This window comes from Euprymna scolopes, chromosome 11 (assembly GCF_053919585.1).
Source record: "Euprymna scolopes isolate OS-2025 chromosome 11, ASM5391958v1, whole genome shotgun sequence".
Classification (NCBI taxonomy): Eukaryota; Metazoa; Mollusca; class Cephalopoda; order Sepiida; family Sepiolidae; genus Euprymna; species Euprymna scolopes.
In genome coordinates, this window is record NC_136492.1 from 73,961,743 (window position 1) to 73,977,869 (window position 16,127).

The following is a 16,127-nucleotide window of genomic DNA, read 5'->3' on the forward strand; positions in this document are numbered from 1 at the left end:
TTAGTTATTATCTCTCTATCTATCTATCTATCTATCTATTTATCTATCTAATCAATGATATTCTTAAAATAGTTTATATTGGGAGTTGTTTATTGTTTATAGAATAAAGTGTAGCAATGGATTTTAGCCGAAGATGTTTACATAAACTAGCTAGGTTAAATAAAATAAACAAAATAACCTTCGGCAGGCAGACGTGGAAAGGTTACATGTTAGAGGTACGTGTGCTTTTGGAATGATGACGTAACGGAATTGAGGTCAGGAGGTTGGGAAGTTTAGTCAGTCGAAGAGTTGGAGTTTGATCATGAGAGTGAACAGACGTACTTCAAGTCAGGAAGCGAGGCTGTGAAGAACAAACATGTAGAGACGAGGTGCAGACTCTAGCGAAGACCATTTGATAATTAGAGTGAAAATGCAATGTATTTTGAGTGTCGTCCACAAGGACCTGTGGCGTAGTGGATAAAATACTTGGAAAAAATTCAGTTATAAAAGTTACATTTCTGGAGGTTGAAGGTTACATCCTCAGTGTGAGCGACAATTAAAATACAATTGAAATTACTTAGAACTTTTACTCAGTCATGGATGATGAAATGAGAGCATGCTATCCTGGTGGATTGAATAAAAAGTTCTGTTCAAAATTCCATACAGATTCCAGAGTTCCACAGAAATACATCTGAAGAAGGTCGAAGGTTACATTGATCGAAACGTTGTGAAGATCACACTTAAGATGAGAAAAGTAGTCCGAATAATCCAAATAATATGAATAATCAATCCTCATCCTAAGCATAAAATTGTAAAGCATTTCCTTGAAGTAGAAACAGCTGCATTTCGAAAATATAAAGAAATAAAAAATAAAAAAAATTTTATTTTGTCTAAAATAAAAATGGAAGTATATTTGAATCTTCCGTTTTTATTTTATTTTATATTTATTTATTTTTTTTTTTAATTTTTTTTTTTACTAATTCTAAATAAATTATGGAGTGGAAAAAGGAAATCTTTTATTTCTACTTTTAATTTATTTATTTTTTTATTTCTTTTTTACTGCCTGCCCAAACTTGATTCTTGACACTTGGCTTATAAATTAACTTCTCTCAGTTCAACCACCCAACCAGAATGCATGTATTTATTCATATGATATAGATATACGCACGCTTATCACAAATAAAAATGACCAAAGGAAAGCTGGGTCTGGCGCTAATGGCCACCAGGGGGACGCATAGAATACCATGTATTCAGACGTTTGAACTACAGATGTAAAAAAAAAGGTAAAGCTTTTTTTCTTTGTTTTTATTTTAAATTATAATCTCTATATTTAGAACAGAATAATGAGACAACTTCATGTATGTCTATGTATTTTCCCACTATATGTGACTTATTACTATTTTTAATGCTTGCATAGATTGGTGATCTTTTAGACTAAAGCATTTCAGGTGAAAACATTAAATACTTACATGTCATATCGAAATTCGTACAAATTCCAAAAATTACGCAAAATGATCCAATAGAAAAATAATTAAAATGAAAATAGAATTTATTAAATTATCAAGTTTTGTTGTATGTTTTAATGTGGAGAATCCAGTATGACAAATTGACTAATCTCCCTTGACTCAAATAAATTTAAATTAAGAGTCCACCATTTTTAAACACAAAATCTCAGAGTGTAATTGTGAATGACTTTTTGTTAAAAATACAACTAGCATATCTTCTACTGGATCAATTTTGGAATTTCTACTAATTTCGATATGCCACGTAAGTACGTAATAATGTTTTTCACCTTAAATGTTTAAAAGATCACCAATGTACACAAGCTCCCTATTTTTATTATTTATTATTAATTACTGAAATCAAATACAATGATATGAAATAAAACGAATTTATTAAAATTCTTAAAGAAAATACAGGAAAAAATTTTTTATGATGTACGTACCTGTCCTAGAACGAAAATGTTATATTCCAGAAATCATATAAATTGATCAAGTAAGTTTTTATCCATATAGAAATTCATTTTTTTAAAATAATTTTTAACAATTTCAATTGGAAATCGTAGCCATTACAAGGCTGATTTTCATCTCGGTAGTACAAATCGAGTTGTCTCTTTTTAATTATCAAATATGGTGGGCCCAGATACAACTCTCTCGCTTCCTCATCAAATTTGATTTTCTTAGTAAAACCCTCCCCCAAAAAAACAACTATTTGATCAATTTACATAATTTTTAAAATATGACATTTTCGTTCCATGGCAGATATATACATAATAAAGCTTTTTCTTTTCTTTTTGATTTTTAATTAGGTTGAACTAGTACCAAAATAATTTATTTACAGCATTAAATCCATCACAATGCCTTTCTGTTTCCCGATAAACAAGTGAGCGATTTCAATTATTTATAAAAAATTGAAAAAGAACAGATCATTTTGCAATTCTTTAAAATTTGGAAGTATTTAAATCGTTGTATGGAAAATCATTTCTGGCATTTTGATAATATTTGAAAAACGAGTAAATTCCTCCATGATCCTTCGAAATTTGGAAAGAATTTGAAAACACTTAAAAAATCGAATATAAAGATTTGAGATGCAAGATGCACCTCTAATTATTGATAGTAAATGAAAATGTAGCATTGAAGGAAAGACAAACCTCTACAAGAACAACAACAAAAAACGGTTTATTTCAGTGGCAGAAAGTTGAACAGTGTCAGGGTAAAAAAAAGTGAAGAGGAAAGTTCTTTTGGCCTGTCACAAGTCAGCCATTAGTTATCTTCCATGAAGATCGTCAATACTGGAATGTTCAATGGATGGAGACAAGAGAGAGAGAGAGAGAGAGAGAGAGAGAGAGAGAGAGAGAAAAAAAAGGATGTCTTTCTTTGATGCTTCTTGGGATCTCTTTACTGACTGACCGTAATTCACAAATGGGGCTAAAGAAGTTCCTTAGGGGACAAATGGAATCAGTGCATTGAAAAACAGTTCATGCTGAAGTTTGCTGCACATGAGGGGTTTTTGAATTCTGAGTTGTGCTCACTCTACATTTCATCTGAAAATCTTGGAGACTATTCACGTTCGGTTGAAGAGGCCTTCTGTCTGTAAACAGAGGGAATGTCTTAGGTTTGAACGTGATTAACCACTAGGATCTTCAAAAATATCTGTTCTTTCTTCTTTTTTTTTTCACCCACGAACAGAACGCAACATAACTTTATTTTAATAATGTACATATTTTCGATTTTTCCTTTTCAAATCCCTCGATACAGCTTTGATAAAGCGAGGGAGAAACCGGTCAGCTGATTCTCTCTTTATTTTTCTTTCCTTTTTTCCCCCCGCTTTTTTAAACCGTGTTTTACGCATTTTTCTTTCAATCATGAATAATAAAAGTCTTCTTTTCATGATTGCAATATATATATATATATATATATATATATATATATATATATATATATATATATATATATATATATATATACATAAAGTAATTTATAAAATATATATGGCGATTAAGCTACACTGAATATTCCGCGTTTCATCCACTCTAGGACTCCTCAGGCTTATGCGCAAATTCTGTGGTTGTTTATCGTTTTTATATGCTCCTCTTCTATTGAGATTTTAGTTAGCCAATCAGCTTTCTAGTATCCACCGCGCCCTTCCTATCAGGCAATGGGCATGCATTTTATCGGACAAAGGATCTGTTTTAAAATTAGGTTAGTGTTTTTTTTTTATTGTTAGTTTATATATAAATATATATATATATATGTGTACATACATATATGCACATATATATACATATATATATATATATACATACATATATGTGTGATCGTTTATGTATATTCATGTTTATTTAATTTATTTATTTGTTTATTTTCTATTGCTTTTGTTAGTTTTAAAACTATTTTGTATCGCTATCCTAGAGTAAATTTTATCTTGTGAACACAGTTATTTGCTATTTCTATTCTACAGTTTGATAGATGTTGGGGTTCTTTAGAGTACAGGATAGCAAATTTTTCATGAAGGCATAATCTACATGGGTCGTCTAGGTCCCTACACGTGGTAGCTTGTCTTATTATTTTCCATTCGACTACCGGCGAATGTCCGCTTTCTTTGAGTTCCCAGTATTTATTCGCTCGTGTTGTTTTTATACAGTGTTTTTTATTGTTGAATGTACTTTTGTGGTCATATTATTATTTTTTGTGCATGCACAAATTCATTCATAATTTTAAGTGGTTTAATTTTAAACCTTTCTTATCAATAGCTCAAACAGTAGGAGTTGTGGCTGAAGTCCTAAATATTTTGATTTCAGTTCCAGCTGATGGCACCCAAGTCATTTTATTTTGAACTTTTGATATCAGTACTATATCTTGGGTACAATATAGTATTCAATAGAGAATTGGTTCTCTAATAATACATACGAAATGAAATCTGCATGAATTAAAATATATTTAAGCGTATTTTATAACGGGTCAAGGCTGGGCGACTCCCCCCACCCGTTACTCAACAAATAATAAGAGCACTGCTCCTCCTGTAGCTGAGTCACTTCATCCCTAATTGTCTTCATGAGGTGTGTTCGTGCTGGAATTAAAATTTCACAACAAACAACAAAAAGAAAAATATTCTGGATCTTGAGAAGAACCATTAAACTGTCGTCTTCTTTTCTGCAAGCAGTAAAGAGAAAAGACATTCCAGCCTCTCTGTATGCAATCGGTTTTGAAGTCATTCCATTGCTTGTGCTGTCCGCTTCAAAGTTTCCCAGCAAACTCTCTTATTTCTCTCCTCACTCTCTTTTTGAGTCATGTTACGTCACGTCCATCTCTAGCGCACAGCAGATTGGGGTGACCTCTCAGTGCGCTCAAGTTGCCCCTCTGAAACCAATTTCCTGTCTATATGTTAACGTTGCCCTACAAATCAAAATCAAAAGATATCTACTAGCGAACGTACCCTTTACTTTTTAACATTAATAGGGTTCATTTTTAAATATATTCTAAAACTATTCTTTTGTCTACGTAAAAGGGTGGATGCATAATTGGCATAAAGGATATTCTTGTGGCATATGGAGTTAGCTTGGTCACGTACAGATCTATTGAGAGAGCATGAACCCACAATTTATACAAGTATAGATTAAATGACAACTTGTGTGTAATTAATTGTATACAACAATAGGAATTTTAAAAAAATCCAAAAGGGCTGATCTGTTGTATAACTGAGAGAAACCGAGCTGCCTCTAAAAGTGACACTAGACTCCCATGAAGTGTATGAAGGTCGTTCCAAAAGTAAAGCCTCCTATTTTTTTTTATTGTCATTCAAAAAATAAAAAGGGCTACGAAGACGAGAGTGGTACCATTAAAACGACCGACTTTTTGTGCTCTAGAATTTATTTTTCTACTTAGTTAACACCATTCACAATGCACTTTTTTGCTAGCTATGAATAATGGATGTGCATGGACATCTGGAGTGTGCTTTGTCATACGAAGGTCGTTCTAAAAGTAAAGCCTCCTATTTTGTTTTGTAACCCAAAAAGTTTAAGAGCTACAGAGACGGGAATAGTATTATTAAAACGAGTGACCTTTTGTGCTCAAGAATTTACTTTTCTACATAGACATCATTCTCAATGCACTTTTGCCAGGAATTCGATGATGCATCTCTGCATTATGATAAGGGTTGCTTTCTTAGAGTATTACACTGTCAATACCTGCGACAGAGAGATGAAACTTTCAGGCCATGAAGACATAAATTCAGTCATGATATCAATGCAATTTGCAATCTCCTCTGATCCAATCGTGCGGAAGAAAAATAAGAGGCATTACTTTTGGAACGGCTCTTGTATATCCTATTTATCTTCGTTAAAAGGGTATGGACATTTAGTTACCAAGATAAATCTTCTTGTGTTTTGTTCTGTGTATCAAGGCTGATAAAACAATTTAAGTAAGTAAATAAAATATTTTAGATAACATTCCTATTTTGTTGTATTGAGATAAAGCAACTAGTTCGCTTCAATATTTAGTGCACACTAGTTTATACCCGTTACTTGAGCAGTGTTGGTACATTACATGGTTATGTCAATTTCCCTACCTTCTTCCGTTTTATATCTTGTACAGAAAAACTATTTGTGAAATTTTGCAGTAAACAAATATGATACTTAGTATTTGCATGAGAGAGAGTAAGTAACTTCAGGGAAAATGTAGTAAAAAGAAAGAACATTCTTTTATTGTTTAAATTACCTGTAATGTTATAAAAGATGCTGGAAGTGCTCTCCGTTGATATCCATCCATTTCTGGGCACGTTTAACAATGTTTGTAGATACTGCCTATAGTTCTTCTCTGGTGATTCTTCTGATAGTGTTCATAACGTTCTCCTTTAGTTGGTCTAGATTGTGAGGATTATTTGCATAAACTTTTTTTTTAAAGTCCTCCAAAGATAAAAAATCACATGATGACAAGTCCGGGGAACGTGGTGGCCATAACCCTTTGCTTATTGTTCTCTCTTCCGTAAACATGTCATGAACTCGTGTCAGTGATCTGTGAGACGTGTGGCATGTAGCGCCATCTTGTTGGAAAAGAATTGCATTTAGTCTTGTGGTGTCAGTTGGTCCTTAAGAGAAAGATTAGAGAGATCGGGCTACTTTTAAATAGATCACCTGTATAATGAATATATTTACATTTGTAACCCCTCCAGGGTAGCTCAGGGGCATAGGCTCGTGGTTGAGGTGCACCTGTAGCCGATACCTGTGGCGTCACCCGTGTTTTCGTCTAGTGGTCGAATTCGTCTTCGTCGTCGTCATCGGTCACTCTCCGGTTCCGCTTTCAAATCAGCTTCCAAACGTCACCTGGGCTATCAGAGAAATATATTGCATTCACAACGGCGTTTCCAATTAAAGAAAAGAAAGTCAAAACTTAATTGGTTCTTCTTAACATAAAATTGATTATTGTCTTCGACGATAGTTACACACTGGCCTAGTCATGCAACTTAGGGGGCTGGCAGTTTTCTTTCCTTTACCAAGTTCTTCGTTCTTTATCTACCGTCAGTCCACGGGAAGGGATCAGCTGCTAGAGCGAAAAGAAGACCCCGATTAGCCAAGTGTCTTGTTTTTATCAAATCAGTAATTCCTCCCTCTGCCTTTTTGGAGTTATTCTTTCTTTTTCCTTTCCTCTCCCTCTCTTTTTTTATCCTATAAATTTCTACTCCTCCTCTCGAACTTATCTCCACCCAATTTTTAACCCCCATTTGCACTGAGGTGTTTCTACTTATTATCAAATTAGGGGTGATTAGTCACCCCGGTCGAACAACGCTCGGCGGCGACACTCAGCCCCGACCCCCACCCCAAGCTGTCAGCTAAGATATCTGGGTCTCTTCATATCGCTCAACAGAGGTTTTAAAAACCTTTTCGTTGTTAACAGATATATAACGACAATGAGATAAAAACAATTATTTGTTTTTTCTCTTTCTGACAAAATCCCATAGACATTTCTGTTTAAAACAACATCAAACCATCATCATCGTCATCATTAGAATTCAGCTGTGCAAATTCCTCTGAATTCGTGTTGACTAGCAAGGGCACTCAGCATCGCTCGGTCCCCATCGGGTAACACATTATGGGTTTTGCTATATGTTAAAACATGCAATAACAACTCCATACAAAAATAACAAGACTGACAATGAACATTTAACATTTGGATAGCTTTTATACATAATAAAAAATTTGGATAGCTTTTATACATAATAAAAAATTTGGATAGCTTTTATACATAATAAAAAATTTGGATAGCTTTTATACATAATAAAAACATTTGGATAGCTTTTATACATAATAAAAACATTTGGATAGCTTTTATACATAATAAAAAATTTGGATAGCTTTTATACATAATAAAAAATTTGGAAAGCTTTTATACATAATAAAGAATTTGGATAGCTTTTATACATAATAAAAAATTTGGATAGCTTTTATACATAATAAAAAATTTGGATAGCTTTTATACATAATAAAAAATTTGGATAGCTTTTATACATAATAAAAAATTTGGATAGCTTTTATACATAATAAAGAATTTGGATAGCTTTTATACATAATAAAAAATTTGGATAGCTTTTATACATAATAAAAAATTTGGATAGCTTTTATACATAATAAAAAAGTTGGATAGCTTTTATACATAATAAAAACATTTGGATAGCTTTTATACATAATAAAGAATTTGGATAGCTTTTATACATAATAAAAAATTTGGATAGCTTTTATACATAATAAAAAATTTCGATAGCTTTTATACATAATAAAAACATTTGGATAGCTTTTATGCATAATAAAAAATTTGGATAGCTTTTATACATAATAAAAAAGTTGGATAGCTTTTATACATAATAAAAAAGTTGGATAGCTTTTATACATAATAAAAAATTTGGATAGCTTTTATACATAATAAAAAATTTGGATAGCTTTTATACATAATAAAGAATTTGGATAGCTTTTATACATAATAAAGAATTTGGATAGCTTTTATACATAATAAAAAATTTGGATAGCTTTTATACATAATAAAAAATTTGGATAGCTTTTATACATAATAAAGAATCAGAGATGCGCCATTGTGCAATTCATGCTCACTACCGATTTAAGATTTGACAACAGGACCATTGCTGGCACCTTCAAAATGCATTGCTGGACTGCCACGAATAACAGTGGCGTGCCAAGGGTGATGAAAATAAAAGTCTTTGATTATGGTCTTTGGTGTAGTTTCAAATGAGGGCCACATCACACCACCAACAATCATCGCCTGCTCATACAATTGGTCTCCAACAGTTTTGCTCACATAAACAAATGTATTTATGCCAGTAACAACAAAATCTTGCGTTCTGGTGGTGATGAAGTTGCTGAAGGCGTTTTTGATATTGCTTAGGTTTTTTTAGCATTTCTTACGCAGAAAGTTGTCAAGATTCTTGAAAAAGTGGTAGTCAGTAGGTGAGAGGTCTGGAGAGTATGACGGATGAGGCAGAGTTTCGTGGCCCAATTCATTCAACTTCTGCAGGGTCTGTTTAGCAACGTGTGCTTGGGCATTGTCGTGGAGGAAAATTTGGCTTTTACTGTTGACTAATGTTGCTGTCGAAGTTTGTGATGCATTTCACCCATTTGTTGACAGTACTTCTTCGCCATAATAGTTTCGCTTGCATTCAAAAAAACTGTAATGAATGAGACCGGTCACAGACCACCAAACAGTCAGCATGACCTTCTTTTGGTGCAACTGGGGCTTCAGGAAGTGTTGTGGATTTTTGTTGGCATCAAACCAATGAGCTAAGCATCACCAGTTATTGTAAAGAACCCACTTTTCATTGTAAGTCACAACCCGGTCAAGAAACAGGCCATTCTTGTTGCATAAAAGAAGAGAAGATTACACTTCTTGACAGCGTTTCTTTTGGTTGGCATTCAATTCATGAGGGACCCATCAATCAAGTTTTTTATCTTTTCAATCTCTCTTAAGTAGTTGGAAATTGTTGTATACGTTACATCTAATTCAGAAGGAATAGTTATGCATGGATTGGCTTCAACTAAGGCTCTTAATTGATCGTTGTCAACATCCGATGGCCGACCACTATACTCATCTCGTCACCACCACAAAATTTCTTAAACCACCATTGTGCTCCGCGTCTAGTAGTGGTTCCTGGGCCAAACACTTTGTTGATATCATGAGATGTTTCAGCATCTTTTCAGCCTAGCTGGAATTGAAATAAGAAAATTGTGCGAATTTGCTTTTTTTCCATCTTGTATTCAACGTTCTGGAAAGAGTACATAATTTTTTTTTTTTTTTTTTTTGAACCATTGTAATTTAAACGATTAGAACAAAAAAACGCTCTTTAAAATGATATATAAAGTAAAAGTATTATAACGAAAACTTATTTGAAAATATATCATTTGAAATCAAAATTAAAAATTCGGCATGAACTTTCTTGCCAACCTAATAGCTATTCAGGGTGGTGTGAGTAAAAAGAAAAGGGTAATTAGGGGCATGAAAGTAAAATTATATATTTTAAAGAAAATTTGAGTGCTTTACAAAAAAAGAGGGTGTACCTCAGGGGTCGATTCTTGGGCCTTTATTCTTTCTGATATTCATAAATGACCACCCTGATAAAACTGTCTCTGAGATGGGTATATTTGCTGACGACACCATGCTCTATAACAGGCACGAGGGGAAAACGAATAAACACATACCCAAGGCAATGGCAGAAACCCTAGAGGAAGGCCTCCAATCTGTAGTGGAATGAGGACAAAAATGGATGGTAACATTCAATACTGTCAAGACTAAGCTCGTTTCCTTTAAAAATTACAAGAAACCTTCTCAACCACTAATAGCCATGGCTAATAATACATTACCTGAAAGTACTTTGTTCAGACTCCTTGGTTTAAAGTTGACAGGGAACATGAGTTGGAACAGATACATCGAGGACATTGCTAAGGCTGCTGTAAGGAAAGTGGGCTTTCTCTACCATGCTAAAAACTTACTTACACCTGAAAGTATCCTGTGCCTCTATAAAGTCATCATTCGCCCATGTATGGAGTATTGCTGTCACATTTGGGCTGGTGCATCTGCTACTAGTCACTCACTCCTGGAAAAGAGAGTCAACCTAATAGGTCCCGAACTGTCAACTAAGCTCCCATCGATGAAATGTTGAATCCCTCTGCCTGTTTTACAAGTATTTTAATGGTAGATGCTCCAATGAACTGCAAGCCCTTGTACCTCCTCGACATAAATACCCCCAACAAACCTTACAGGCAGCAAAATCCCACCCCACACAGTGGAGATCCCCAGATGCCAAAAAGCCTTCTACTCTGATAGTTTATTTCCCCAGAACTGATAGACTTTGGAATTCCCTTCCCGAGTTCCTGGTTCCCCGACTGTACTGACATGCAGAAGTTCAAGTGTAATGCAAACAAATATCTTGCTGCTGAACTTCCAACATAGTATCTCTGAAATTTATGTCCCAGATAGTAGCCCCCTTCATCAAAGTGGTACTGTGCCTTGTTTGGGGTGAAAATGCAAACAGAAAAAAAGAAGCTTAATAGAGTAAAAAATGCTGATGTAATCAAGACAGGAGGTGTCACTGGCCAACAAGATCAAACAGCATATGTCGATGGATGTCAAAGCACTGATTGGTTGGTTTTCGTAAGTTATCTTCATTCTTATAATATACTTCATATTTGCGATATACTTAATACGAACAAGTTGCTCTCTGTGTGGATGATTCAGGTACTAATCGCAGAATATGAGAAATAAGTAGGGCATGCAGCTATTAGGAAAAATTTGGGAATCATTAATCTAGAAGATGATTTAGTCTATTTTTGATTTTTTTATATATTATTTATTTATTTTTAAACTATGGAAGGCAGTAATTACTGAGAATACTGTTAAGAGACTTAACATTCCTATCCCGTCACGGTTAACCACCTGAAGAAGGCCAAAGGAATAACTGGCCGAAATCTGATGAAACAATAACAACTATGAAGATGAGGATAACAGTCTACAAATAAGTAAAAAAAAAAAAAAATTTTTTTTATTTTTATAACGTTTTGTAATCTTTCCATATTTTATTTTGTTTTATACTAAGCAATTTTATTTTTTTCCCTTTTCATTTTTAGGCTGAGATTGGTGCAACAATAATCTGAAGTTGATGTCCACAATAAAGTAAATATTAAAGAAAAGATCTTGCTTATCATATACAAACTCTTTTTTTGTTTGTTTTGTCACAACACTGGATCTACAGAATTGTTTATCTAATTCTTTTATAAACAATGAATAAAACGTCAGTCGAAACATCAAGGTACCTAAGCCTCAATACTTCAGGTTTCATACAAAACATTGGACGGATGATAGCCACATGTAAGAACGAGATCTAAAATATGCTTGGGTGTTTCAGCAAATCTCTAGCCATCATCTGAGACCACGCCATATCTATTATGATGTCATCTTGCACCGTCTAAGACTTTAGGAGTATTCCTGTGATGGTATCTCTGTGCCTGGCTAATAGGCAGAGTCTATTTAAACTTTGCACTATTTCATTTTCCAGCATGTCCTAATTAAAACATATTCCATGTTTCATACAAGATATTGGATGGATGATAACTACTTGTATGAAGTAGGAACAAATTCTGAGAGATTATTTGGATATTCTAACGAATCTCTTTAGCTATCATTCGAGACAATGCCATATCTGTTTTGATGTTATCCTGCAATGCCTAAAACTTCTCATGCACATTTATTGCGTCTACGTGATGTACAGATTATTAATCATTTTTATTTTTAACTATTGATCGATTGCTTATTGAAATAAATTTCACACACACAAAAAATATACATATATATAAAGATAAACTAAAAAGGAAAAAAAATTGAATTGCAAGAAATATTAAAAAATGAAGATTCTTTTTCTATCGAGACAATGGAATGATTTAAATACACCTTTTCTGAGTATAATTACCTGTTGATGAAAAGAGGAACCTGTTTATAGCAGGTGACAAGAAAAGGTCTTCCCAACATTATAAACTATATTGTACAGAAATGAATGCAAGATATTTAAGTAATCAAAATAAAAACATTTGTATATTCTTCAGTCATAAAGCCATTGGGTGATATTGTAATTAAACAAGTTTTAATTTATATACTAAATACATGTATTACGTCTTTCTTAGAATGGAAATACGTATGCAGTTAAGGTTTAACACTAAGATGAAGCAACACGCTCTGCCTTTATTCAAACAACAATTAAAGAAAAGAAGCCCCCCCCCCTCAGATAATGTAAAATATTGCATTCAAGGACTGTAATTTCAGCTTAGTTTTTTTTTTTTTTCTATTTCAAGGGAGACAATTCAAGTCGTTGATATATTACAACATTTATTAATTGTAAGCACAGAAGTACCAATTAAATTATGAATATCTCCAATTTTGTTATAAACTTCGAAAAACACTTGCACAATGACTGGAATGGATTCAACCAGTCAGATTTCAATGTTGAAATACCAATACAAGAACCAAAGAGACTCATCACCCATGCATAAAAATGATCGTCCTTTTTTCATTGTGGGTTACAAAGGGGCAAGGCACCTTCACCCAGAACGCTTACCTTTAGCCAATCGTGGCCCTCCCCAAACTGTTCAGTTATTAGACACAGCCAAAAATACTTTGAAATGTTTTTTGGCGAGTTCACAAGATGTTCACAGATTTGTCGCAACGGGATTACATTTGAAATCTCTTCCTGGAGATTTGTTTCAAGGAATGGAAAAGATAAGAAACATAGACCTTGGTACCAACTATTTAACGAATGCAGGGATTCCTCATTCTATTGGGGAGCTGAAAAATCTTGTAGAACTAAAATTAGCATCAAATAAAATAAAATCGTTTCCAAATTGTCTGGTTCAGTTAAAAAATCTGAAACGACTAGACTTGAGTGATAACGCTCTAAAATCACTTCAAGGAATTGAAAATCTAAAAAAATTGCAATTCTTGACTGTAGATAATAACAATCTTGAAAGTATTTTTCCACATATCAAACAACTAAAACATCTTCAATTTTTATATTGTTCCCGAAACAATATATTACAAATTGAAGTAGACATTCAATTTCTGGTATCTCTTCGGGCTCTAGAAATGGCTGATAACAGAGTTGCCTCCCTTCCAATTGAACTCTTCAACCTCCCCAATTTAAATTCTTTGAATGTTAATAACAACTGCATATCAAAATTACCGAATTTCAATGTTAGATTTCGTGACAAAAAATGGATGGAATGTATTGATCTCTCCAATAACAAGATTTCTAAATTTCCAGAACATTTACTTTTGTTTGCCAAAAAGTTAGATCTTGATTCTAATAAGATAAAAATGTTAAACAATAAAGTCCTGAGTAATTTGAACTGGAATTCTGACCAGGAACTGATATTAAAACATAATCCATTGGTCTACCCCCCAGCTGAGGTCTGCAGTGGCGGGTTGCACTCAATGCTTCAGTTTTGGGCTGATGACCAGATTAACAAAAAGACATACCAAGGCATCAAGATTATGGTTCTTGGTTCATGCGGTTCAGGAAAAACAAGTCTTGTTCAATCTTTTGTCGCTCAACAGTCCCAATTGCAGGAAACATCTGACTGCATTGGTGGAATCGATATTTATGATATCACTGTTGATAAACAATTTGAATTTACAAAGAAATCTTCCGGCAACATAGAATCTTTACAATTATCGATTTGGGATTTCTGCGGAGATTATACTGATTTTAATTTCCACTACCTGTTCTATCAAAGACCATCGATCACGCTTTTGTGTTTTAATGTATTTGAATACAAGATGAGCCAGGATTTCACCAATTCGATTGGCTGGTGGCTTGACTGGATCATCTCGCGGACCAATCAGCTTATCGTTGTTTTAGTTGCAACACATTCAGATCTTGTCGACAGCGACGAACTTTTGCAAATAATACAACGAGTAAGACGTGAAACAAAATTGTACTTACGTGAACGTAAAAAATCTATTGAAAATGAAATCAATTTGATCTCTCAAAACCCGCATATTAGTGCCGCCTTATCCAAGCAACTTAAATCATATGTGGATCTTCTCCAGGCGCAAATCTCTATTGCTTATAAGATAGTCTGGATCAGTTCCATGTCCATGAGCGGATTCTCTGATTTATATGCACAAATTGAAAGTTTGGCACTTGACAAACGATTTTTTCCAAATGTGTCAAGAGTAATTCCAACATTTTGGGTCGAGGTTGGGAACTTTCTAGAAGAGCAAGGAAACAGTGCAGCAATTCCTGTATTAGAATGGGACAGGTACACAACTCTGGTCGCTTCCAAATTTGGTATGAAGCATTTGATCTGCAGCATTTCTCAATATCTGCACGACATGGGGAAAATCTTCTGGTTCTCAAAACATCAGCAATTAAAGAATTACGTTTTCCTACGACCATCTTGGGTTACTGACATATTTCGGCAGATCATGAGTGCTGCTTCAGGGCAGTTTTTGGAAAAATTCCAAGAAAACAGCCCAAATAAAACGAAAATGTTTCAAAACAGATTGGAAGACATGACAGCTCTATTATCTGATAAAGGAATTTTGACTCATGAACTTTTAAAGATTATCTTGTCTAAAGTGATCTCAACAGCTACAGATGAATGCATAGATAAAATCATGAATCTTCTGAGCAAAGCATTTGAAGTTGGGTATCTCCTACAGAAAAATACACCAAAAACTTCAGGTTCTGCTCAATCTGGGACAATAAGGAAGTATGCTGATTTATTTATACCGTTGTTGCAAGAATCGTCTGTAGTAACTCAAAATTTAGAATCGTTTGGATCGCTTGGGATAGCAGTTGCTTTTCAATTCAAGAAAAGCATTCCTGTTGGCATATTTGAGTTGCTCATTTGTCGGTTGTATCGATCTCAAGAGTTCAGCTTCGAAGAACACTGGAGTGATGGGGTACACCTTAAGTGCAGCTACCTAGATGCTTCCATTGTGGTCGTTCGTCAGGCAGCCATCACTGTTATCGAAAGCGGAAATCTTCACGCGAGCATCAAAATTGCTAGTCTTGGAAATCAATTGGAAACGGAAGAACTGGTTACTCTTTGGAAACCTATTCTCTCTATTGTGATGGAAATTGAACGGATTATGGAATCCTTTCCTGGTAAGTTATTTCTTTTGCTCGACAACTCACCCCCCTCCTCCTGCTCCTCCTCCACTTTTTCTTTTTCAATAAGCTTCCAGAGCATTCCAGTACACTTCGTGCTTCCTAGTGGGGATCTGGATGATGCTCTCTTTCTCATTCTTTCCATTCTCTTTCATCCTTCATGACCATTATTATTATGTATTCACCAGGAGTCCTCATACAGGGGTCTATGTGATAACAAGTTCGCCCAGATCACCAGTACTATTTATCACTTTTGATAACCTGAACAAATGACTTGGCGTTATCACAACAAACACTTGCCATTGTCTTTCCATTGCTGATTACAACATTGTTGCTTGTCATTGTCTTCTTAATCGCAATGACCATTAGTCTTCACTGGAATTTGGGTAGGAACACGCTTCCTCGATTTTCCAGTTCTTTTTGCGCTCATTCAGTGGAGGTCTGATTAGTGTTTTTATTATTATTCACTCACTAGGAGTTTTCACATC

At 34.2% G+C, this 16,127-nt stretch overlaps 1 protein-coding gene across 4 annotated transcripts in view; it reads left to right on the forward strand.

Moving 5' to 3' along the window:
* The first annotated feature begins 1,047 nt into the window (after window positions 1–1,047).
* Window positions 1,048–16,127, forward strand: part of LOC145287907 (malignant fibrous histiocytoma-amplified sequence 1 homolog) — a 44,328-nt gene continuing 29,248 nt past the window's right edge. The window contains exons 1-2 of one of the 4 annotated variants that reach the window (XM_080135853.1): window positions 1,048–1,262; window positions 11,603–15,636. In XM_080135853.1, coding sequence (XP_079991979.1) covers window positions 12,936–15,636 — 2,701 coding nt within the window. In that variant the 5' untranslated portion in view covers window positions 1,048–1,262; window positions 11,603–12,935. The remainder of the gene's footprint in view (window positions 1,263–11,602; window positions 15,637–16,127) is intronic. The other 3 variants (XM_080135854.1, XM_080135851.1, XM_080135852.1) reach the window with 3 other exon arrangements.